We start from the raw sequence: 26,967 nt of genomic DNA, 5'->3' as shown, positions 1-26,967 counted from the left end.
CAAAAAACCAGGGTTACAAAAAGTTCTTTTTATTACAAAAAACATGAAATTTCTCTTATAATCTATAACCAAACAGACTCTAACATCGTAATACAATTTAAAAACATTCTTTTTTCACTTGAACACATATAGTCAATATATTGATATTAGTTGTTAAATTTGAACATTTATATCACATAATAATTTTTCATAAAATATGAATTGATCAATTTAATAGCTAATTTGAAGATTCATTAAAGAGTTTAAATTTATAAAATTTTATATAAAAATAAAATTTATAAATATTTCTTTATTTTACTTTATTTTAATAAGTATTATGTTTGTCATGTATAAATAAATATTAAATTTTAAATAATATGCTTATAAATATTTAAATTATATAAAATTTGATATATATAATAATATAATATAATATAAAATGATTTAACAGTTAAATTATTTAATTTTGTATTAAAAGTTATTCAGAGATATAAGTATTTAAGTTGATACTTAGTATCAAATGATGTGTGTATAAAAATAAATAAATAATAAATAAGAATAATAATATAGAATGTAACGTGGAGCCCTTTATTTCTGCCATGGTTTATAAAGGTGAGGCAGCATTAAAGTTTTGGCACACGAGTTTGCGTCCACAAATTCTTTATTGTACTGGCCTCATCATGTTCTGTATGTCAACCCCTCTCTTCGTCACCATACCAATAGGAAGGAAAGTTTCATGAAAGAAATGGAGAAGAAAAGCATAACTAAGAGAGTGCACTGTTTGGTGTTAGCATATCCACTTCATGGTCACATCAATCTCATGCTTCAGTTCTCCAAGCTATAGCAACGTCAAGGGGTGAGAATAACCTAGGTTACCACTCGTTTCTATAAGAAGAACTTGCAAAAAATGCCTCCTTCCCTTGCACTTGAAACAATTTCTGATGGGTATGATGAATATGGGCCTGAAGAGCGGAAGTTCCAAGGCCTATTTAGATCACTTTTGCTGAGCTTCTTGAGAAACATGATTCATTAGGGAACCATGTTGACTGTGTTATTTATGATTCATGTTTCCTAGGGACTAGATGTTGCCACGAGATTTAGAATATTTGGTGCTGTTTTTCTCACTCAAAATATGATTCTCAATAGTATATACGATAAATGTTCACTTGGGAAAGCTACAAGTTCCCCTAACCCAGCATGAGTTTTCCCTTCCTGAATTGCCTAAACATCAACTAGAGGACATGCCTTCCTTTTTCTTGACGTATGTAGAAAATCCATTTTTGCTTAATTTTTTGTGTGGATCAGTTCTCTAATATAGACCAAGCTGACTGGATTCTATGCAATACATTCTACGAGCTGGAAAAAAAGGTAAGAACACACAGATTAGTATACATATACACATTCTACTTATCTGCAATTAATTTGAATGCATTTTCAGTGGGAAGTTTTTATATAAACACACAATTATGTGTTGTGACATTATTAAAATAAATACTTTAGAGATAAAAAATCAAACCTCTTCTAATAATGTAACAATATATGGTTGATTCATAATGTATAAAGTTGTTACATGCATCAAAGTTTATATGCATAAATCTTGGTTCATTTTAGCATGTAATGATTGGGGGTTAGAAATTGACTTTGGATAGCAGATTGGATCAAGAAGATTTGGCCACAGTTTAGGAACATTGGACCAAACATACCATCTATGTTCTTAGATAAGAGATATGAAGATGATCAAGATTCTGGGGTTGCACAATTCAAGAGTGAAGAATGCATAAAATGGTTAGATGATAAGCCAAAAGGGTCTGTTGTTCATGTATCGGTTGGGAGTTTAGCTTCCTTTGGTGAAGAACAAATGTAGGAACTAGCTTACGGTATGAGAGAGTGTTCATGTTACTTCTTATGGGTGGTTAGAACCTCTGAAGTGATTAATCTACACAAAGATTTTGAAAAGAAATCAGAAAAGGGGTCGATAGTGACATGAGGCTCCCAGCTACAAGTTTTAGCTCATGAAGAGCTATAGGATGCGTTGTAACACATTGTGGTTGGAACTCCACATTGGAAACTTTGTGCTTAGGAGTTCCAAAGGTTGCAATACCATATTGGTCAGATCAAACCACAAATGCAAAACTTATGGTGGATGTTTGGAAAATGGGAATTAGAGCTCCACTTGATGAGAAAAAGATTGTGAGGCGAGAAGCACTAAAATATTGTATAAAGGAAATAATGGAGATTTAGAAAGGTAAAGCTTAGTCTTTAAATTTTAAATAATGGAGAAGCACTAAATATTGCATCAGTCATGCAACTAAGGTTTTGCTCTATATTTAGAAAGATTCAAGGGTCAAAGCCCATATAATTGTAGATATATAGGAAATTTTTTTATTAATGTAATTTAATACAAGATTTATAGATAATTTTAGGTTTAGTTGTGTTTTTAATTGAAGGGTCATTTTTTTTTGTCTGTGTTAGAAATAATCTGGTGTTCTCAAATTTAAAAGGTCTAAATAAGTTGATTCCACTGTGAATATAATAGAATGTTACACTGTTATGTTAACCCTACAAATTATTAAAGGGTAATTTTATTTGTTAATAGAATTTTACTGAAGTTTAATTTCTTTTATATTTCTTATTGTTTGTCATTCTATTGATTTTTCTTTTATTCAAAATTGTGAAGTCTTTATTTTTTTTACTTAAAATATTCACAAACACAACCAATTAAACTATGTTAAATATTTTTCAGTTCAAGCTTTACTAATTAGAATTTTAGAGATTTTATTCATAATAAAAATATCAAACATTTTTTCTCCTTGAAACACTAAGATAACTTATAATAAAATTTTTAAGATCAAACTATATATTTAATCCTTATAATTATCACACATTTATGAAATAGTATTTGTACTTAAAAAAAATTATATTTTAGTCTTTATATAAATATTTTTGTTAAAAAATGTTTAAACATTTTATGAGTTGTAGATATATTCTTATCAAGAGAAAAAGTTAAAACTTTTTATTTCTTTCGTAATATGTTCTATTCGTAATGAAATTATTTAAAAATAAGTATATAATGATCAAGTTTGAGTAAACTATTTCACAAATATTGATATAAAAAAGAAGTTAAACTGAATCTTCTTTTTTTTTTTATAATTTATTTTATCTTTTTATTTCTTTACTATAAATATTTATTAAAAAATACATCCAAATTAGACCGAAATATGAATTTTTCTTGCCATGGCCAGGAACTTTTATCCAGCCAAATTATGCTTAGTTTAGAGAATTCAATCATAAACAAATTAAATTTGCTTGCTGCTAGAAATATTGGCAATATACTGTCCAATTTGCTAGTTTATATTACCTCAGATGCCTTTTATTTTTTAACTATTTTATTATAATCGATAAAAATAATGATATATTATAAATTTATACTGTATTTAAAAAATATACATGGTATTAAATAGTCAAATTAATAAATGAATACCTATTGTTATTTGAACAGTGGATGAATGTCTTATTAATACAAATATCACAATAAACAAAGATAAAAGAATACAGCAATTAATACTTTTAAAAATAAGTTTTATTTCTTATAATTAAAAAAATATCAGTAGTTTTATTTTTATTAAAAGAACTGAAGGTAGTATATGTCAATAATTGAACAAAATAGACTAGGCAAAGCACGTTTTGCACTTCAGTGCATTCTAAACTTGTGGCCAAGTGATTAACAAGGCTAAATGGTTGTCCGTGAACATGTTCTAATGACCACTTCCATCTAACTATGAAGGATATTAACAGAGAAGGGCAGAATTAATATATGCCAGAACAATGAGGAGAGAACCATGGACATGCAGAGACAAAGGTATGATGCATTGGAAAACTTGGCATAATTAAGCGTGTATTCAATAAGCTTTTTTTTACATTAAGGCTTATACCATACTTTTACCATAAAATTTATTGAAATAATTTGAAAAGAATTTGAATGTTATAAGCTATTTTTATAAATTTTCCGTAAACTCTTCCAAACAGCATTGTAAAGGAATAGAAATTTGAACACAGGAAATAGGAATTCCTGTATAGTAAGCCAAAGAAAAGCTTCTCGTTTCAATAAAGAGACTGCAAATATCTAGGAAAAGTCGGGTGCAATTTAAATGAGTCTTGTTGACTAATGCTTTAAGGACACTGATTAATATTTGTCTTTAAATATTTGGACACATACACCTATAAAGCAAAACCATGAAGACTATACAATTGTTTGATTCCTCACTGAAAATCAGATCTCATATAGTTCTATAACATAATCCAGAGGCACTGTCAAGGCCTAGTTTGCACACTCCCATCTTTGACCGGGTTATTTTTGTGTTATGCCAGTCACTGTGCAAGCTATGCTACATAGTAAACATTGATATAAAAGTGAAGGGAAAAAAAGGTAATGTTCAGGTGTTATTTTCCAAGTTAAATGCTAAATAAAGTACATCTCATTAGTTAACATGTAATTTATTGTATATACGAACAAAAAGATACGATTTCATAAACAAGGCTGAATTAGGAACCCAAAAGAAGATAAATAAAGCAACCATAAAAGAAAAGATGTCCTACACAGAGTCATCTTGGTTTTTACCAACACCTTCTTCATTCTGCAAGGTAGCTGGAGAATTTGCTGCAGAGTTTTCAGCTGTTATAGCACCAGTACCATCACCATCTTGGTTGCTGAAGAGGGAAGAAAATGAAAAAGGATTGCACGTTGAGCTTGCTTTTTGAAGACCCTTTATGGCTCTCATAGCGGCGAGAGTGCTACGATATATATACACGGTTTCCTCCCCAAGAGTTGAGGAAGCCTCAGGTACGACGTTTGTTGCGTTATCCACCGGTGGCCTAGACTGATTTTCCGGAAGAGGATTCGATTGAATTACTTCTGCTTGCAGTGGAAAGAGAAGTTCAAGATTTTCCTCACATTCATGAACTAGCCTTGTGAGAGGCTCAATGGTGAAAAACGGTTGACGAAGAACAAATTGTGTAAAAGGCAGACGCAACAACCCACCAGTTCTTTTATCATACTTCTTCAAAATTTTAATTAGTCCTGTTGAAGTGGAAATATGTTAATGTCTTCAGAATTAACATTTAGCTAACTGAAATCCCATGAGACATATAATATAAATTCAAATATATGAATCATGTAATCTGTATTGCAATATCAAGAAACCTTGCTGAAAATCCACTTCCACATTAAAATGGTGAATTCCATACCAGCCATACTTAGATCAAAAAGGATATATACCAGAATAATTAGAGGATTTACCTGCAAAGTTTAAGGAACTGTAGTTTTTGAGAAGGACCATCTCTCCATGAATAGTGACCAAGTCCTTTCTGATGTCCATCATTTCTTCACTGAATTCACAGTCAGAAGTGTACATTTCACTCTGGCTGCTTTTTTCTTTAAGACACTCAATCCTCTCTTTCAGCTCCTATTCAAAGTTGCACATAAAAATCAGTAAAGAAACAGAGCTGCATGTTGTCAATAAACAGTATTACGATTGATATTCTCCAGGCATTAACCAATATCTTTTATAATGATCTTATAACCAAGCTCTGTAACAATTGAATTCAGTATACAATTCATAAATGAAATGTCAATAATTAATCCCCTAAGGTGAGAAAAACATACATCAGATTAGATAGAACAACTCTTGAACATCATCAATCAAATTATGTGTTTGGTAAGCTAAGCCATTGCAGTTTTTACATGCCTTAAATTAACACTAGGATAATTTTGGCACCATAAGAGAGTGGTTTTATCCAGCTTGCAGGAAGAACATAAATGAATTTTGTATCAATAACGTTATAACTGATTGAGTTGAGTAAATTTAAATATACTACATATTTAGAAAAATGATATATTTATTTATTACACCTTAATTTCTAGCAGTGTTCCTTGTGTCATATATTCTTTTCATCATATTGATCAAAACTTGTGAATCAAACTGGTTGAGGAAAATCATTCTAATTGTTAAGGGTCTAATAGGAGCTGTATGTGACTCATTGGAGAGAAAACAGAGGATGAAACTCAATTCTAAGCCATCCATGAAGGCATATACTTTCCATTTTGATCGAAATTAATAATAGCAGGTTTAGGCCTGTTTGTTTTACATCAGGAATCAAAGAGTTGTATTATTTCTGTAACAAATTTCTACAACAAAATTCTACGTAAATAATATTTTTTTCAAACTCTCCATCACATCACTCATCTAATCACCTACTTCTCTCTCTTTTCTATCTATCTCTATCTAATTTATATTAAAAAAAATACATCATTTTTGTTGTAGAAATAACATTTTCGGAATCAAATTTCTACACTATGCACACGTTCCAATGTAAAATCTACAACAGAGATTAATTTAGACAGTATTTCAATTACACTAAACGGTTCAAATTTAATTTTACTTAAGTTTAAAACAATTGGAAACTAAATAATAACATAAATTCTGTAGTATGTACAAGTAACAACGCATCCTATACATAAAACAAATAAAAACTAGGGTTTGATAAAGCCAAGGGCTTTCTCAAATACCCAATTAGGAAAACACAATTTTCTAATTACCAATTTCAACATAAATTAATAAGAATACAGAAAAAGGCTCAGCAACGCCAACATAACATAACGAAGCAAAGAAAGAACCTGGAAGCGGATAACAAACTCTTCCTCTTTATCAACATAGAAATCATTGAACTTTTCAAGTTCTTCATTGAGAATCCGAACGAACCAAGCTTGGAGGAGGTGTGGGGAAGAGGGTGGTTGAAGGAGGTGAAGAGGAAGATTGATGGGTGTGGTGGTGGTGGTGGCGTTGTTGGCGGAGGCTAAGTGGTGTTTGAGAAGCTTCTTCAATGGTTTGTAACAGAGGAACTTGTCCCTCCACTCAGGGATGGTTTCTTCAAGATGGGTCTTGAATTCCTTGCCAAATTTCATAGCTTTTGTGGTTGCAGATTATGATCACTGTTGAAAAATCAAATTTTGGATTTGGATTTGCATATCTGGAGAGAGAGTGGCAGCTTGGGAAATAAAGGGTGTTTTGAAGTGCGAAGGAATCTAAGAATGTTTTTTATTTGAATGTGGAAAGGGAGTGTGACGGCTGGTAATGATGAATGGTGATATAATAGTGAGTTAGTGACACATACAAACATGTAACACGACATCAGTGGGGTAACCTACACACTAGTCAGTAGGTTTGGTTATTGTGTTTGTGTCACTGTGGTTTCATGATGCCGGCTTAGTTGTTCAATTAAAATATGGGTTGGGTTTTGTAAATTCTGAGGACAGCGATTAGTGATTTAGAAATTCAAAATAAACACTTTTATTGAAAATTATGAAAGAGGTATATTAATAATATTTTAATATTTTTTAATTAGTGTTTTTAAGGAACTCACTAGTATTTATTTTAAAATATTTGATTGAAATGAAAAAGTTTTGAAATTAAAGTATAATAGAAGAGAAGAATGTTTTATGTTATGAATAGGATATAACTTAATCGTAATATTTGAAGAATACTTGGTTTTAAATAAATAATATAAAATAGGATAAATATGAAGGTGAGTTTTGTTCAATAATTGAAAAAATAATTTATAAATAAATATATTTTTGTCATATCAAAATATATTAAAATTTGATTTTTATAAAATTAATTTTATTTTTATATCTTACGTTTTTAAAATTTGTTAATTTTGATTTTAATTACTGTTTAATAATAATGTAGTTAATTTAGACATTGTTACATATCAATTTTTATGTTACGTGTTAATTTTTTAAAAGTCACATAAATAAGAAGGATTTAAATTAAATTTTTTAAATGTAGAATAGAAAAAAAAATTTATAGAAGTTAAAATTAAAATTTAATATATATTTACGAAAAAAATATACTTAAGATAAATTATATCTTTAAATTTAATTTAAAGATATAATTTGTTTAAAAAGTATACATAATGACTCTATTCAAGTTTGTCCACTTATTTTATTTTTAAATTTGAGACTCAATTCAAAAATCATGCATGATTGTCATTTTTCCAGAAATAATTAATGAGTATGTTTGATTGGGTTTTTTTTTTTTAATTTCCTTTTAAAATAAAAATATATATACTTATTTTTATTCGTAGAAATTAGGATTAAACTTTTGTTTGAACAAGTCTCAATGTGTACCAAGATTACATGTAGAAATATTAATTAATAAAATATATATTTGTATAATCAATTTTCAAGAATTTTAATTACGAAGTTAATTTATGTTTCGATATGTTAATTTATAATTGATGTTCAGTCCTAGTGTTTCCTCAAGATTCTATGAAAAACGAATTAAGAAGTATAAAAAATTATATAACTATTGTTGTTGGACATGTATTTGTATTATCCTATTCAGAAAGTTATAATAATTTATTATATCTACAATTAATTTTCTATATATTAAAAATTAATATCATTTAGGGTATGTTTGAAAGAGAATATTTGAAAATAAAGGAAGGGTACGACTTATTTTTTAATTTTATATTAAAAGAATTATATATTATTTATGATGACAAATATATTATTAATATATTGAGTTTTTGTTATTATATTAATTTATATTTTTTATTTTTAAGAATTATTAATTTTAAATATATTTATTTAAAATATAAAAATAAGTCCTTCTCTCTCCTTCTCTCTAAAAACTCTCTCTCAAACATACCTTTAAGCAATAACTACAAATTTATTCAATATAATGGTCCAATCTTATTTATTTTTATTTATTTATATTTGTGAACTTTTTGCTTTTGAAATTATTAAACTTTAAAGAGCAATGTTAATAATGTATTTTTTAATACATTTTTAGTTATTAGTTAAAATTTATAAAAAAATAATAAAATATAAGAAAAAAATATTAAGTTAAGAGTAAGAAAAAATAAAATTGTGTAATTTTTAATAAATTTTAACTAATAACTAAAAAATAAAAAAAAAATATGTTGCCAGTTATTTCTCAACGTTAAAATTCCTTCTCATGTATCTCATTAAATCTTTAAAATTAGAGTAACTTCAGATTATTAAATAGGAAAAGAATCATTACATTCAAAATGGTGAATTTTAGATAAGATGACACTTAAATATATTATTTTTTATTTTTTTTTTATTTTAGTTTTTAGAATTGAGTTTATTAATTTTTTAATATATATATATATATATATATATATATATATATATATATATATATATATATTATAACATTAAAACTATAAAAGTGTGATATATTTTTTTAATAAAAATGTACTATTTTTAAGTGCTTAAATTTATTGAAGTTAATATTTTCTTACTTTTCATCATTCATATATTTAACTTAAAAATATAGTCGATATCTTTCAAATTAGTTTAATTCAATATTAACGTTAAGAAAATAAAAGACAGAATAAATTACAATGGAGGGCAAAAAGTGAGCAAGTTTTGAAAGGTAAACAACTACAAAGGGAAAGAGTATGTAAGAAAATGTCATTTCAAACATTTTTGTATAAACTGTAATAGTTGGATAGCCAACGGAAGAGCTAAAAGAGCACTCTAATATGCAATATTTCATATAAATTTAAGTAACGTTAACTGTAGACTTTTTTTTAATATCCATTTTATTATTGGTTAAAATTTATTAAAAATTATAAAAATTACGTAAATTTTGCTTTTTTCACTCTTAAATTAATATATACTTTTCAAACTTATATACTTTTTAATAAATTTTAATTAATAATAAAAAGTGTAATTATTAACATTCCTCGTGCATGTGCAGCAGTAATATCTAAAAAATATATATACAAATTTGTATGGTTATGATTTTAAAAAAATATAAGTATCAACATGCTAACTTTAAAAAATAAAAAATAAAAAATATAAAAGTAATATAAGTAATAATAATAACTTACTTTTAGTATGATTAAAATGAATCCTAAAAAAAGAGGTATATAAAATTGAAAATTTAATTCCTCTCTTAAAAATGAACACACTTGCAATATTATTTTACGAATTAAGCATTAAATCAGGAATCCCAAAAATTAATTTGAAGGAGAAAATCACTCCAACTTTGATCTTCGATAGGAAAATCATCCCCTTGCGGGGTGAACGAAGTAAGCTCCTCATCACCACAATTAATGTCTGTGAAGAGCTTTCCAATATTTCGATCTTGGTCATCCAAACAGCATTTATCGTTTTCTATGTTGCTTATTCCTTCGTCATCCATCATAGTCCTCCATTTACTACACTCTGAAGCAGCCTCACATGGTTTAGCAGAGACCCCACTTTGAAGGACTCTTCCTCTTAACCAAGGTGAACAAGTTCTTGAGAATGTTCGAGGCCAAGGCTTTATCACTATGTGAGGTTTCACTGTTTCCTCACCCTTCATCTTTTGATCAGCAGATACCTTCTTCCTAATGTAAGTGTTCCAGTAGTTTTTCACATCGTTTGGAGTTCTTCCAGGAAGTCTTCCAGCAATCAAGGACCATCTATTTACACACAAACTTTCTTAATCAAAATGTGTGATCAGGATCATAGTTACTTAATTAGAACAATAATACATTAATCTTTATAATTATTTATCAAAATGGTTCATTATATATATGTTCTTTATACAAATATTACAAAGAGAAAACATCTTTATAAAAAAACTTATACAGATAATGTGATTAATTATGAATATACAAAACCTGTTTCCCAAAAGTCTATGCAATCTTGTCATCATATCAACTTCGTCCTCGGTGAACTCTCCCCTCTTGATGGTTGGTTTTAGATAATTCAACCAACGCAATCTACAGCTTTTGCGGCATCGGTTCAAGCCTGCAAAACTCATACATGTAATTATATTATATTAAATTAAATATATGATATATAATGCTAACAATAGTCATTATTTGTCTCTTCCGAAAGGCAATGAAAATAAATAAACAAAAATTAAATATTAATCAATCATTCTTGATAACGAGCCATTAGTGTCATGAAAGCAATATATAGATTAATTACCGGCTCTTTTAGGCACCAAGTTCCATTTTCCTTCTCCATGTTTTTGTACACAGGACCTGAGAAGTTCATCTTCAACATCACTCCATGCACCTTTTCTCACACGTAAGGATGATTCCATGAGATACAATTCAAACTTGCAATTAGTTTCTTTACAATGGGTTCAGTTCTATTCCCACTCTACTCAGCTCTTATTATATAATAGAGAAGATGTTCAATGAATCAACGTGGAATATTGCTAGAGTGTGTCCACAACACCAACGTAATATTGTGTTACACGTGGTACCACAGTCAAGGCAGTAACTAGCATAGCTAGGAATAGGAGGGGACGGGAGTACTTCATGCCTCTCCAAGCTCTAACTCCAATTTTCTTCTCCATTGCGTTTTGAGGTTAACTTTTTCATGTTCTTTTCACTTAGTCCTTGCAAATATTTGTGGGAATTTTTTGAGTTACAATATATATAATATATATATGTAACTATTAAGATAAATTATTTATGAGTAAAAATTTTCATTCTTGCTCGCATGAAACAGTCCTTGAAGAGATTCCTAAACATTAAAGAATATTGCCATGTCTGAAAACTAGGCAGGCACATCCCACGGTTGCCTTGAAGATTTAGAATCTGAAGTTATTTTAACAGTGTAGAGGTAAAAAATTAATAAAATTTGAAAGATTTTTTTAAAAAAATGTTATCCTATGGTTTAAGGAAGAGAAAATTTAGGGATATTTGTAATTGTGAAAATTTGATATTTTAATTAGTAGATTTTAAAGAAAAAGTTTAAAATAATTTTATGAATAATTTTTTAAAAGAATTCAAACATCTAAAATGATAAAGATTTATTTATAAAATTATTACACTTTTATTTTTATATATAACAAATATTTAGTTTTTAATAAAACTTTAACATTTTTTAGATGTTTGATATTCTTTTAATAAAATCAATCTTTTTGTCAATCAAACTAATTAGGAAGGTCGAAGTGAGGACAAACATCCCAAGATCATTAACGGGCAACTCCTCATTTGGGTAGAATATACCAAATTAAAGATTTTTTGGAGTTTTAAATTCAAGAAGAAACTTAGCCGCCATATATAGAGAGAAAAGGGACCGAGAGATGAGGTGAAAACCTAGCCACAGTACAAGGGGGCTCCCCTATACGGACCCTACCCCTTTGTAGGGGCTCTTCTATCCTTTTAATTACAGACTTTTTACTCATAGTAGGTGAGTTTTTTTCTCTATATTGTAAGTTTTTTTTAAGTATTTTTCTTTTTTTGCATACTCATCATCTTTTTTTTTCTTACTTTTCTTGCCTCCATCTTCTTGCCTTGACCTCTTTAATGTTTCACCAGATTTCTCTCGAGAACAAAGTTCTGAAATAGTTTATAATCATGTTCTTATCATCGAAGTACGTACTACTTTGCAATATCACATATTTGTTGTTGTCTTCGTTGTAATTTTTATTTGTTTTTTATCTTTGAATTAATCTTGAAAAAAAGAATAGAACAATAGTTTGTTTTACATTTTGTGGCTCTCTAAAGGTTAATTTGTAAGGAAAAATTATGTTTTGTTAATACTTAACAATTGATTTACATTTTGTTGTGTTCTAAAACTTAATTCTATGCAAATTTGAGCACACATGTATGATTATATTTGGTTTGTATTACTTGCATTGTTTCAATATTATCTTTCAATTTGTAAGCGTCGTTAAGCATCTTAATCGATCATTCCTGGATCAAAATTAAAAAAATTTGAAAGAAAGTGATGAATGAACTTAATTATAACATTTGAAAAGATTAAGGAATTAATTCTATTAAAAAAGTGAGATTAACCTTTATAAATTTCACTTATTTTTTCATGTGTTTAGCATAGAAACTAATGTTTTCCCTTAACATTTTCACTTGTTTAGAAGAGAGAGATATTTTTTCTACGTTTTACTAGTCAAATAAAAATACTTTTCTAATCGATTATTACAAATTTGAGGAGACAAATCATATGTTTTCATAAGAAAATAAAGATAGTTTTGAATCTAAATATTAATGATAATTGGGAACAGCGGGAAGAGAAAAATACCCAAGTTTATATCAGACAAATGCAAATTAATGACTTCATATATTATTATAATCTTTCCTTTACCAAAATGATTTGAAGAGAATGGTATAATCAATATTTTCAAATAGGATGTTATTGACATATTGGCGAAATCAGCAAAAGTCCAACCAAAACTTTTATACAATTTTAAATTATAATTAAGCTGTTTTGTTTTGTTATAATTATTTATTTAGCTCTTAGAAATCAAGGGATCTCTCTGATGAGGATATTGGAACAACATTTGTTTAAATATAATTTAAACAGTGACTGTGTAGTTTATTTTTATCTTTTTTCATTTTACGATTGGGTCAAATAACCTTTTATACACTTAACAATTTTGTAGTTTTTTGAACTGCTTCTTCGTAAGTGACTTCAAATATTTTAAACCTATCTTTCAAAAGTTTGAATAGTACAAGCACTTTCTAGAGCAATAGATCTGTCTGGTAGTTTAGAGCATGCCAATTCAGTGACGTTAACAAGACAGGGAAAAAAATTAAAATTATGTAGAAAATAGACGAAAGAGAAAGAAAAATAAAAAATTATAGAACGCTTTCACCCTTCCACGTTAACAGAAGGCATTCAATCTAATATAGTAAACAAGGAAGAGCCGGCAAAATAAGCCATTTAATCTAGAATTTTAGTGGATCAAATTAAAAAAATTAATTTAATTTAAACTTGCAATTAATAGTGTTTAAACTTGACAAAGCTCAAACTTATTTCATGAATTATTGCGATTTTAACCTCCATCAAACTTAATTAAAATAAAAAAAGTTTGATTCAAGTTAGTCTAATTGGATAGATCAAATTTATCAGCTCTAATACAATGTCCAAATTATTTAATTGAAGGGAGCAAATGAAAGTATCAACCTTAAAGTTATGTCATAAATATTAAATCAGAAGTTAATTCATGTCTTTTTAAATAAGTTATTAGATTCAAATTTTGTATAAAAAATTATTTGTACTTTAGATAAAAAGAATGATAAATATTAGATGTTAGTTGAATTTAAAGGTTAACTTAACCCCTTTTTGTTTCAACCATTACCAGAAAATTAATCTACGAATAATCTTGAGATAGGTTTGACAATGGTACGTATGTTAATAATGTATGATTTATAAATGGCTAAAAGTCCCTTAGAGATATTTATTCCATTGCTTTAAAACTGTGATTTAAAGAATGTCTTTACAATAAAAAGCAGCTCTTGAAATATAATAATTTGCAGCACTGCCTATATGTAGAAAAGAAATTAAGGTTCACCACTACTTTCTATTATAATGGTTACTGTACAATCATTTTTATTTATTTGATATGTATCAGTCTCATTACATTTCCACTGCTGGAATGTAGGGTATATGGGAAAAACTCACGGTAAAATATGGTTTAATTTGATTTTATAAATTTTAAAATATATGTATATATAAAATATAATAATAATAATAATTACATTAAATATCAATTTTAATTTAAGAGTTTAAATAATAAAATTCCTTTTGTTTTTGAAAAGGAGGGGCTGGCCTTTACAGTACTGCACAGGTCCTTTGCCATTAAAGATTATTTAATAATCGATCTAAAATATAAATTCTACTGACAGCGTTTATTTTTAGATACATAATGTGAAAATTGTGTGGCAAAAGAGAAAAGCAAATATTTGCAGTTTCTTTATGAGTGATATGATTTAATTTTACCTGTCCCATTGTTGAGATTAAAATTATTTTTGGAATTAAGAAAAAGTAAAGTTGTTGACAATAATACTATATATGTATTGCATGAACATAACCCAGTTATTGACAATGGACCATTCATAACTCTTATAAAGATTTGGGTCACAAGACACTGAAAAGGAGCTTATTTATTTTCCTGTCATATCTCATATTTTAAGACAAATGTGAATAATATACTTACTGATACAATTTTTATTATAAATCTTGAAAAAAAAATTCAGTGATTGAAATTTTTTTTATTAAAATTTATGTTAAATGCTTAAAAATTTAAAAATATACATTAACAAAATTTTCAGATAAGATTTTTTATTTTTATTTTTTTAATTAATGCTCTAAAACTATTTTCATATAGTTACATTCTCAAAAGCTTAGACAGATAGTTTAAGCACGTTAGAGAGACATTCTCAAGCTCCTCAAAATCTGATTCCCCCCCCTTTATCAAAGCATATCAATTTGTTAGCATTTATCCTTTATTATTATCTGAAAATTGATTCAAAATAATGAAATTATGTGAGTCATGTCTCTTATTTAATTAGCTTTTACATATAATTTTAATTAATAATAAATGGTATAATAGTGAGGGCATCAATAGCATTCATAAGAAATATAATGATGAGCAATTCTTGTGGACCTAATTATTAGGAAGCTGATAAAATGTTACAATGCACTAATTATATTTTATAAGCATATATTGTTAAAGGGATTACGAGAGATACTCAACCCTTAAATACAATTCATCACTTCTTCTAAAGAAAATGCATAACCATTTTTGTCTCATTCAATTTTGGCCACATGAGTATTAGTTAGATAAACTTACAAGGCTTTCCTAACTCACATAAAATAAAGCCCATAAGGCCTAAAATTTTAAAACTTCAACTCATTATTGAATTAAGTAGCTTAGTTTATTTTGTGGGTTGGCCCATTTTATAAGTTTTTTATTTATAAAATTTATTTAATATTTTGAGAAGAAATTATTAAATTTATTAATGTCTATATACTTTATTTTATTCTAATAAAATTTGTGCAGTATACAAAAAATTACTAATAAAGCATAATTTACAGTAAGTAAATTCCTAAATTTTTCTATGTAAAATAATAACAAACAACGTTTCACGATGAAAACAATATATAAAACTAAAGATTACTATCGAAGCAAGAATTTAAAATTAAAAAAGAAAGCCACGCTAAATTTGTGGGCGTATATTAAATTCAATTGAAAAGTCAATAAAAATTAAATAAATTAATTTAATTTAATAATATTAGGCTTAATTAAATATTTGATTCCTTCCTAAGTTGTATATTTTAGATTTAGTTCTTAAACATTTTTTATAGGATATATTTCTTAACTTTTTGAATCTATTAAAAATCAGTCCCTATTATTAATTGAATTTTACTAAGTGATGAGTTAAATAAGTCGTAATTAAGTAAGAGAAATGATGTAATCAATTGAAGAGAGTTTGCCTAATTGATTAGAGCTCATACCTAATCAATTAGTTTGTTTTTGTATTATATACATATGTAAAACAAAGTATAGTTCCTAATCAATTAGGCAACTTTTTTTTTTTTATGAGCAAATGATTAAAAAAGTTTTAATTGTTTAAAAATTTATTTAATTGATCATATCATAAATTTATGTTAATTTATTTACATTTTTAATGCCAAAAATTTTACCTTTTTTTATTTATATCCGATTTGAAATGCTTTTTAATTTATTTAAAGCATTTTTTAAGGTTTGTTTATGCATGCAAAATTGATAAAAACGTTTATATAATATCATATCATATAAAACTCTAATCCTTATTTATCTTAAGGTCATCATCATAAACATCTTTTGTTTAATACAATTTCAATTTATATCATTTATCATTGTGAGAGAGCTTTTTTAAAAATAAAAAAAAATCTATTGAATTGTAAGAAAGTGAAAAATACTCTAGTTATAAGAATGAAAATCCCAAAAGAGAAAAATTTTAAAAATTTAGATGTAGCATTTTCTAAGGTTATGTTTGAGAGTTATTTTTAGGAGGGAAAGGGAAGAAAAGGATTATGAGGGGTTAATCCTTATTTGCAAATAACTCAAGTAAAAGGGGAAAGATTTGAGATTTTTTTTAAAAAATTTCAAATCTTTCTTAACACTAGATTGTTGAGTTCTCTCAATTTAAGAGTTTTCTAAGAGTTTTTTTTTTTTTTTGTCCGACTCTTTTCTATTCTTTCATGATTAGAATTTTAATATTTTTTTAAAATATTATTTTTTCAAGTAAAAATATTTTTTAAGAAAATTATAAAAAATAAAAATATTAATTTTAAAACTATAAATTTTTAGAGAAAGAAAAAATTAATTTTTTATTTTTTTAAAAAATAAAAACTATATAAATAAAAGATATAAAATATAATAATATCATTTATATAATTAAATCCTCCATTACCATTCCCTTCCAATGTTGAATATCCAAACAAGAAAAAGATTTAACTTCCTTCCCCTTTCAAACTATTTCTTTCCTTTCCTATCCAAACTCTCAGCCTAAGTTGTAATAATTGTTATAATAAAAAATCTTAAGTAACTAGTGTTTGAAGATTAAACATACATCACAAATAATTAGTAGGTGAATAAGAATAAAACAAGTTTGTACTTCTTAGTCTCCAAGTTATTTTAATTTCTATAATTTATTTGTTCCTAGTGCATTTGCTTAATTCTAAAAATCCAAATCTCCTTCTCGTAGTTATCTATTTATATATTTTTGTGTAGATTTTTTTTTTTTTGCAAACACAATGTCATTATTTTATGAAAATTAATTGTGAAATATTTACAAATTTTTTTAAAAACTTAATGCACCCCTTTTAACTTGAGAGCACTCAATAAAAATATAAAATAAATTAAAAATATTTAAGATTTTTTATTTAAACATTTTTTATTTTCTACTATATCAAACAAGATAAAAGAAAAGTGTCATTTATATATATATCTATATATATGAGATATGATCTTCTTACACTAGTATAAATCTAAAAATTCTTACACTCAATCTGAGTTTTTCATTTAACATACATCTAACGAGTTATAATTTATTACTTCACATATCGTTAAATGTAAGTTAAATGAAATGATTAAATCGGGTGTAAGTTTTTAAACTTACAATAGTGTGAAAAAAACCCTTCCTCTTTATATATAGATAGATAGATAGAGAGAGCATATGATGAACATGATACATGGTATTCCTTAATTCACAACCTCCATATGGTCCCATCATCGTGACCTCTATTTAATTATATATAAATAGAATATATTTTTTTATTTCATCTCTTTACATCACTAATTTTATTTATTTATTTTTTTGCTATTTAAACGGGACATAAAAGCTCAAAAAAAAATAGAAACCTATCTCATACCTCTAATATACTAGGAACCTAGAGCATTCAAAGTTAAAAATAAAAGTAAATTAGCAAGAGTCTGTTTAAAATGAGAAAAAGGAATCCTGTAGTCTGCCCTAAATTTGGCAAGGTAATCAACATAATGATTGGCTTATCTGAAAACTTGACTAAACCTGATAAAACTAATACCTTTTAACAAGTTCCTAATCTCTCTAATAATAGAAAACAAAGGTTGGTTACAATTAGGGAAATTCACAAATAAGGAAATTGCCTCCTTAGAATCACATTCAATCCAAACTAACTAATTTTTTTTTTCAGAATAACAAGCTTAAGACCCCCAATATACTCCTCAAAATTCAGCTGTTAAGGGACTACTAAGGTCCAAGACACCATAAAAATCAGCTATGAATCTTCCTTGGTTGTCCTACAGCTAATTGACCCATAATTTTGAGTAGTAGCTCTATCCACGTTAAGCTTAAAGTGAGACCTGGGAGGGGGTTGTCATTTTATAAGTCTTTGATTATCCAAAACAGTTGAGTCAACTTCTAGATATAAGCTGGCATAGGAAAGGTAAAAATCAAAATCATAGAGACTTTTATACAATAAGGATTCAGTAACAAGGGGAGAATTATGAAATATAGCATTATTCCTATTTATTCATAAATTTCAAATAACCATACCAAATAAAACATTCCAGTTAGGGTAAATTTTAAAGTTTTGTGGAGACAGATTATATTCCAGCCATTTATGTAAATTTTTACTAAAAAAAGAAGACCAATTTTTAGGAAGAACTAGTTGGTTCCATATTGTTTTAGCAAACCAAAAGTTCCTAAGGACATGCATGATGGATTTAGCCTCTTCAATGCATCTAGGACAATCAGGAGAGGTAGTCATACCTTGTTGCACCTTTCCACATTTGTTAGCAACCTACCGTGGGCAATTTTCTAAAGGAAAAATGAGATTTTAGGTGGAGCCCCCCAATTCCAAACAAGTTTGAAAATTTTATTATGATTTTGATTCTTCCCATTACTTACCAAGGAAGCAATCAAATTATAGGCTGATTTAATAGAAAAAATGTCATTGCTAGACTATTTCCAGAAGAGAAGGTCATGATCACCCGTATTCTCACCAATAGAAAAATTATTAGAGATGGATTCACACAGGGAGGCAGGAAGCATTGAACTAATCCTAGGCTAGTCTCAATTATCTTGAGGGCAGAACATAGCAACAGGCATATTAACATCATTATCAGGAATAGGCTAAACAACATAATTAACAAGACTCTGGAAGTTAAGAACCTAGCCATCCTCATAGAATCTAATGGTCATACCATCCCAAGAATCCAACCCAACCCTTTATAGAACAAATTCCAAACAAAAATCATATTTGACCACAAGTGAGACTGGTTATGATTAGCATTAGGACAAGGTCTCTTGTTAATGGAAATTTATATTTTCTGCATAAGACTTGAGCCTACACATCATTAGGAGAAGTTATGAGTCTCCACTAGATTTTCATAAAATAAGTCTAATTCACAAGATTAATACTCCTAAAACCCAATCTCTCTTTATCTTTAGGTCTACAAATTTTATTCTAACTAATTAAATGATATTTACTGCTGCTTATAGACCTCCAAATGAACCTTTTGCAAATATTATCAATTTCCTTATAGATAGATTTAGGAATAATCAAAGATTGCATAAAATAGTTAAGTATACTCATAATACAGGATTGGACTAACAAAACCCTTCCTGTCATTGATAGGGACTTCATTTTCCATAACAAAAGTTTTTTCCTAACTTTTTCAACTAAAAAGGAGTAGTATTGTCTAGAAGGCCTAAGATGGCTAATGAAGACTCCTAAGTATTTCTCAAAACAAAAAACTTGATTTGTACCTAAACACATACTTATTTCTTAAATCATTGCAGGGTCACAATTTTTTAAAAAGAAAATAACAGACTTTTCTTTATTAATTGAAAGGCCAACAGCTAAATAGAAATCATTAAGGGTATTTCTAATAACATCAATACTTTCTCTATTAGCTTAATTTCGCCACTGAAACTATATCATCAGCAAAGAAAAGATAAGAGACCCTAAGTCCTTGAGAGCCAAAAGAGACTTTATCTTGGATTAAATGAGCCAACTTTCTAAAACAAATTTTTTATATTTTTATTTTATATTTTTATTTTTTTATTTTTTACTTCATTAATTTTATCCCTTTCTTTTTATCTCTCTCCTAAATAATTAGCATAGTTGTACGTAAAAAATTGTTATACAAATACTATTAGTAGTAAATAATAACAAACTGATCGTGACTCCTCAGTTTTCCAAGCAAGCAACGTGTGTAACACCTAACATAGGTTATATAAGTGAACGTGTAATATAATAGCTAATTAAATATCAATATTATATGATCAAGGGGACCATCATGGCAAGTACTCTCCTTCCATGCCAACCCTGGTTGCCCCTCACTAGTTTCTTACATGGAAACGTATTGAAGAAGCACAAGCTTCATCATCATCATCATTATGAAGGTCGTTCAATGGCAGCAATATCTGGCTCAAGGAATTATCTAAGGATCAATAATAATAAAACTTCCTCCTTTAATTATAGAAGCAGCACTGGTGTTCCCCTTCATGAGTTGCCTTGGGTATTTATTATACACGATATATATGAAATTATATCCCACTTTTTTTTTTCTTGCTTCCTCTTTTTGCTAATTGTGTTGTGCGTGCTTAATTGGTTTTAATCAGGCTTCCTTTGACCAATATATGGAGGACAAGGGAAGAGTAATCCAGGCTATATTTCCAGAACAATCAACAAGCCAGCAACTCAACGAGGTACATCAATTTGCATATTCATGATGCTTAATTTCTTCAGTTTTGAAAACGAATATATATATATATATATATATATATATATATATATATATATATATATATATGTATGTATATGTCATTTCTTATCTTTCAGGTTCAGATAAATAATAATTTTTTAATACACATGGTTGTAGTTCTATACCCCTTCTAGTTTCATATATAGTATAGATCTAATTAATTAAACAAATAGTTAATAATAATTTTTAATTGCGATCATCATCCACTAATATAAAATATTTATCATTGAGAAATGGTTAATTTCTTTGTATTCATGTAAAATATAGTTTATCAACTCATGTTAATACATCTAAGTCGTACGTATTTTACGTTTTTAATAAATTTTTCGTAGACGTATCATACACATTTCATATTAAGTATATGGCTTGGTAGTAATCATTGATCACAAAACACTTTTGCCAATTATGGAATAGGAAGAGTGGAAAGTTAAGATGACTCCCATAGAAGCTTTGTTCTTGAAGTGTGAACCAGTAATACACATCACAGCTAAAAGCATATCTGAAGTGGATGATTACCCACCTGAGATTCCTGGCCATATCACCAAATTTCTCGAGGTTCAAATTGTAAGTATATATTAAAAATCCATAAATTTTAATTGAGGAAGGTATATATTTTTCAGTTTGATCAAGTTGAAGCCAAAAAATAATTAATCTAGCACATGATCATTACTTCTCTTTTATAGACAAGGTGTGAGTTTCCAGATCTTCATGCTGATTACATACCACCAGATTTCAACATCAATGCTAGAGGAGCCTTATATCTTGAAAGGGAGGGAAAGGATAATTTGATGAAGAATCACTTAGACATTAGTTTAAGCCTTTCTTTTCCTCCATTACTCGCCTGGGTTCCTGATTATGTGTTGCAAAACATTGTGCAATCGGTCAGAATCACACATTCCTTATGCTGTTCCATTTAATTATGAGTTATATTGTTTCTATAACTATATTTTTAAATTTATTTTTTTCTTTATAACACTACTTCTCTTGTATACATGTAATATATCACTTTTTTTTTTAATTTCTCTCACGATTGTTTAATTTTTTTTGTATAATTTTGATTATTGACTGATTAATTGTTTTCAAATGTTTGTTGATTCACAGGTACTCAGAAATTACGTGGAGGATATCAATAATGGATTTGCAGTTAGATTGTTAGCTGATTATAACTTGTTCAAGAGGAACACGCCCAAAAATTAGGCGTAATTGCGTGCACATACACTGTTCATCAAATTCGGGTTTTTTTTTTTTTAATAACAGAAATAATATAAAGAAACTGAAACGTTGCCCTTTTGGGCAAGCAAAACTCTTTAGAGTCAACAAAATAAACAGCTGAAGTTGCAAAAACATGAGCAAGGTAATTTCTTTTCTTAGGAGAACACAGAATTTAAAATTGTCCGAAGTTTGATGTTAGAAATAAACAATCTTTTGATCATTGGATCGACGAGGCACTACAAAAAAATCGCTTATTTGTGGCGGTTAAATTTTATGATTAGCGGCGATTTTAACTACTTCTAAATATTTTTCTGGCGGTTATGAAACTGACGTTAAAATTGGCGACGCAAAGCTAAATTTGTGGCGGTATTAAACCGTCACTAAATTTTTAAATTTGTGACGGTTTTGAACCGCCGCTAAATTTAAAAATTTATCACGATTATTTAGTGGTGGCCGCTAAAATTTGAAATTCAAATTTTAGGCTGTGCGCGGCAGTATTCTATTTTTGGCGGGGCATCATTTTATTTTTGGCCGGCAGTGCTTTATTTTTGACTCCCACACTTTTTTTCGTTTTATCTTCTACTAAGTTCTTTCTTTTGCTATTTGGTTCACATTTCATTTATTTTTTAATATCACAACATATATATTATATAATTTATAGTGTAGAATCGTTGGAGAAGAGCCATTTTTGGAGAAAGTGAAAATGATAGTAGAAGATTACCAAGTTATCACGGTTAGAGAAAATATTTTGGATGTTCCGTTTTTAGAGAAAATTGCCTTTTAATTTCCACAAACTCTTGAGAGTTATGAGATGATGTAAATAAGTCAATTAATTGAATGCTCCGTTTGACAAAATTGCATTCGGAACATGCTGTGTTATACAAATTCTTGTTCAGATTCATTATTTTACTGATGCGAATCACTAGGCAAAGAGGGCAATGAATATATCAATAATGTTATCAAGTGTTAATTAGCCACTGTAAGACCACTTTAACTAAATATTCAAATGGTTATTGAAAGGTTAATTTATAACACGATAGAAATTTATGTAACTTTATATTAAAAAGTATATATTATTACATATATATTGATAATATTAAATATTATACTTGTAATAAAAATATTATTTATTAATATTTTATTATATATCTATAGTTACCTATTAAAAAACTATTTTAAAAATTTTTCGAACCGTTGATTGTAAATTCTATTAAAATGTAGGATTCACGTACGCAATACAAAAAATTAACTAGTTCTAAATATTTATTTAGTAAAAATTATAATATACCTAATGTAATAATTTAAACTGGAAAATGATAAAACTTAATCATAACTCTTCCAAAATAAAATTATATAAAATGAGTTAAAATTGATGAACACATAAACAAAACAAGTACTTAAAATGACTACTAATCCCACTTTATATATATATATATATATATATATATATATATATATATATATAATAGTATTAAAAGTGTTGATTAATTCACGTAATATGGACATAAAATCTACCATAGAAATTATAAAAAAGAAATAATAAGGCAAATAAAGTATAGTGAGCAAGTAACTACGTGAGGCACGTTTATAGAAGACTGAAAAATAGATAAGTCAACATTGAACAACTGAGTGCCATGTGAAGAGCATTTCAAATGAATGAAAATAAATCATTATAATAAATAATGCAAATAAAATACATTCAATAGTATTCATTCGTTTCTTTTTCTTTATTTACTAAGGTTATTTGACTGTTTTATTATGTAAAGGGAACTTAAGATTATTTTTTTACTATTAGTTATATTGTTCTCTATATATAGACTTCTTATACATGGTACCTTTTTAACCTTAATATGAATAATATTCAATTATAATATATCTTTCTCTTCTTTCCTTATTTCTATCTCATCTTTTCTCACTTGCTCACCACTGTTCTCTGATTCTGGTATCTAGAGCCAATGATCTTGACATCAATGGTGACTACTCAAAATCCTAACTTCAATCATACGATATTTCCTATTTTCATTAAATTGGATGAGGAAAATTTCCTCACATGGAAGATGCAAACCTTGGGAACCATCCGATTGTTCAAATTGCAAAAATTTCTTCATCAACCTTCACGCGGAGGCATGCCAAAAAAAAATACAAAATTGATGAAGATAAAGTCGCAAATATAGTTACAGATGAATATGAGACTTGGAATCAACAAGATCAAATGATCTTTACATGACTTCTTGCATCAATGTCCCCTAGTTTTGCATGCTAGGATGGTTAGTTGTGGTCATTCTTTTCAGATATGGTGCACTCTCCAAGTTTATTTCAAGTCACAAACTCGAGTGAAGGTATCACAATTGAAAGCTCGGTTGAAAAGTATTAAAAAATTTGACTCTCTTAATTCATATTTGTTATCGATTAAGAAAATTGTAGATACCTTCACCTTTGTTGGATCGCCAATTGATACGTCAGAACATATCTCCATTATTCTTGATGGTTTACCCTCTGAGTATAACTCTCTTGTAACTTCTATAATTTAAAGAACCAATCCATATAGGGTCACTGAAATAGAAACTTTTCTTGCCACTCTTGATAATCGTCTTGAACGTCAAAAGAAAGAAGAACAAGACAACTTTTCGATGCAAAATATGCAAGTTAATCTTGCACAAATTCAAGGCAAATTTGGAAGGCATCAGTCTGGAAAGTTTGACAAATGGTGATACTTCTTTTATAAAAAGTATTGGTAAATCTTTTTTTTTTTTTCCAAATCTTTTTCACCTTTTTTTCTTCATAATCTGTTGCATGTTCTTAATATTACCAAAAATCTTTTAAGTATATCACAGTTTGCAAAAGAAAATAATGTTGTCTTTGAATTTGGTGCTAACTCTTGTTGTGTGAAATCTCAGGACACTAGGAATGTTCTTTTGAAAGGCAAGTTAAGAGATGATCTTTATGCCTTTGATGACATTCACATGCAGACCTTTTCTTCTATTGATGATTTTGCAAATAATTTTGTTTTATCTTGTAAATCTAGAGGAAATAATACTTTGACATGTAGTTCTATTCCTACATATACAAATAACAATAATAATTCTTTTTGTTGTCATAGATCTAGTTTGTATAAGTTATGGCATTCTAGGTTAGGCCATGCTAACTTCAAAATTATATAACATGTTCTAAATAATTGTAATATTTCTGTTCATACACATTCTACTTTTTCAGTTTACAAGACCTGCAGTTATGGTAAGTCACATAAATTGCCTTTTCCTTCATCTGATACTTCTTATGATGCTCTTCTCCAACTTGTTTACTTTGATATCTGGAGCCCAACACCTATTTTTTCTTCTAAAGGTCACAGGTACTATATACACTTTTTAGATGCTTACTCAAAATACACTTGGATTTATTTGTTAGAACACAAGTGTCAGGCATTATCTTGCTTTACTCATTTCAAGACTATGATTGAAAACTAATTTGGTCTTAAAATCAAGTGTCTTCAAACAGACAGAGGAAAAGAATTTACTGCTTCTTCTAAATATTTGAGAGATGATGTTATATTACATAGACTTAGATGCCCCTACACTCATGAACAAAATGGGGCAGCAGAGCGAAAACATAGACATATAACTGAGATGGAACTATGTATGCTTGCCAATGCTTCTATGCCTCTAAAATTCTGGGGTGAAGCTTTTCAATCTGCTGTTCATGATATAAATTAGCTACCTACACCAACTTTTAGACTTTCTAGTCTCTTGGAAATTCTTTTTAAGAAAATCCTTGATTATAAATCCTTAAAGGTTTTTGAGTGTGCTTGCTATCCATGTCTGAGACCTTATAATAAAAATAAATTGAATTTTAGGTCTCAGGAATGTGTGTTTCTTGGTTATCATTCCTTTTATAAAGGATATTTGTGTTTGTCTAATAGTGGCAGGATATACATCTCAAGGCATGTTTCTTTTAATGAGGATCTTTTTCTTTTTTCTGCCAATCCACACTTTTTGGAAGAATCTAAGTAAATTTTGTAGAAGATATCTTATGTTCTTTGCCTTATATACCTATTGTTCCTTCAACTACAGCTCAACACCTTCTCAAACTAATGACTATACTTCTACCACTCCACCTTGCCCAATCAATACACATCCTATGACAACTCATGGCAAAGATAGCATTAGAAATAAAAAATATATTCTGTCACTTCCTCTTTAGATTCAGATATAGAGTATTTTCTCACAGAACCTACGAGTGTTCAATCTGCTCTTGCCATTCCTTATTGGAAAACAGCAATGGACTTGGAATATACTGCTTTTTTAAGGAACAATACTTGAAGTTTAACCACCTTACCACTTGGCTACAATCTCATTGGTTGTAAATAGGTTTTTAAGGTAAAGACAAATGCAGATGGCATGTTAAATAGGCACAAGGCCCGTCTTTTAGCAAAAGGCTTTCACCAAAGGGATGACTTCGACTTTAATAAACTTTCAGTCCTGTTGTGAAGCCAACAACAATTAGATTTGTTCTCTTCATAGCCTTATCTCATGGTTGGCACCTAAAACAGCTTAATATTGCTAATGCCTTCTTAAATGGAGATCTTCACGAGGCTATTTATATGCAATAGCCACAAAGATATGTATAAGGTGATGGCTCCTTTGTATGCAGATTGAACAAAGCATTATAGCTCAAATAGGCCTAGAGTTTGGTTTGAAAAACT

General features: G+C 28.1%; 3 protein-coding genes and 1 pseudogene across 3 annotated transcripts; 2 read left to right on the top strand and 2 right to left on the bottom strand.

Moving 5' to 3' along the window:
• The first annotated feature begins 724 nt into the window (after positions 1–724).
• LOC113867632 lies at positions 725–2,235 on the top strand (annotated as a pseudogene).
• Positions 2,236–4,120: 1,885 nt separating this feature from the next.
• On the bottom strand, positions 4,121–7,098 carry LOC113867254 (SPX domain-containing protein 4). The gene is made up of 3 exons (XM_027502441.1): positions 6,653–7,098; positions 5,276–5,441; positions 4,121–5,056 (listed from the first exon to the last, which is right to left on the bottom strand). Exons 1-3 carry the CDS (start codon positions 6,938–6,940, stop codon positions 4,572–4,574), a joined length of 939 nt encoding a protein of 312 aa, XP_027358242.1. The 5' UTR covers positions 6,941–7,098; the 3' UTR covers positions 4,121–4,571.
• A 2,915-nt stretch (positions 7,099–10,013) lies between these two features.
• Positions 10,014–11,108, bottom strand: LOC113867630 (transcription factor MYB90-like). Its single transcript, XM_027503036.1, has 3 exons — positions 10,991–11,108; positions 10,678–10,807; positions 10,014–10,476 (listed from the first exon to the last, which is right to left on the bottom strand). The coding sequence occupies exons 1-3, from the start codon at positions 11,106–11,108 to the stop codon at positions 10,014–10,016; spliced, it is 711 nt and encodes a 236-aa protein (XP_027358837.1).
• Positions 11,109–20,588: 9,480 nt separating this feature from the next.
• LOC113867628 lies at positions 20,589–22,253 on the top strand. Its single transcript, XM_027503034.1, has 5 exons — positions 20,589–20,810; positions 20,914–21,000; positions 21,471–21,620; positions 21,740–21,937; positions 22,158–22,253. Exons 1-5 carry the CDS (start codon positions 20,589–20,591, stop codon positions 22,251–22,253), a joined length of 753 nt encoding a protein of 250 aa, XP_027358835.1.
• Positions 22,254–26,967: the final 4,714 nt, after the last annotated feature.

This window comes from Abrus precatorius, unplaced genomic scaffold (genome assembly GCF_003935025.1).
Source record: "Abrus precatorius isolate BTA unplaced genomic scaffold, Abrus_2018 Scaffold5, whole genome shotgun sequence".
Taxonomy (NCBI): Eukaryota; Viridiplantae; Streptophyta; class Magnoliopsida; order Fabales; family Fabaceae; genus Abrus; species Abrus precatorius.
The sequence above is the reverse complement of the archived record's forward strand: the minus strand, read 5'-3'. Positions and strand labels throughout refer to the sequence as shown.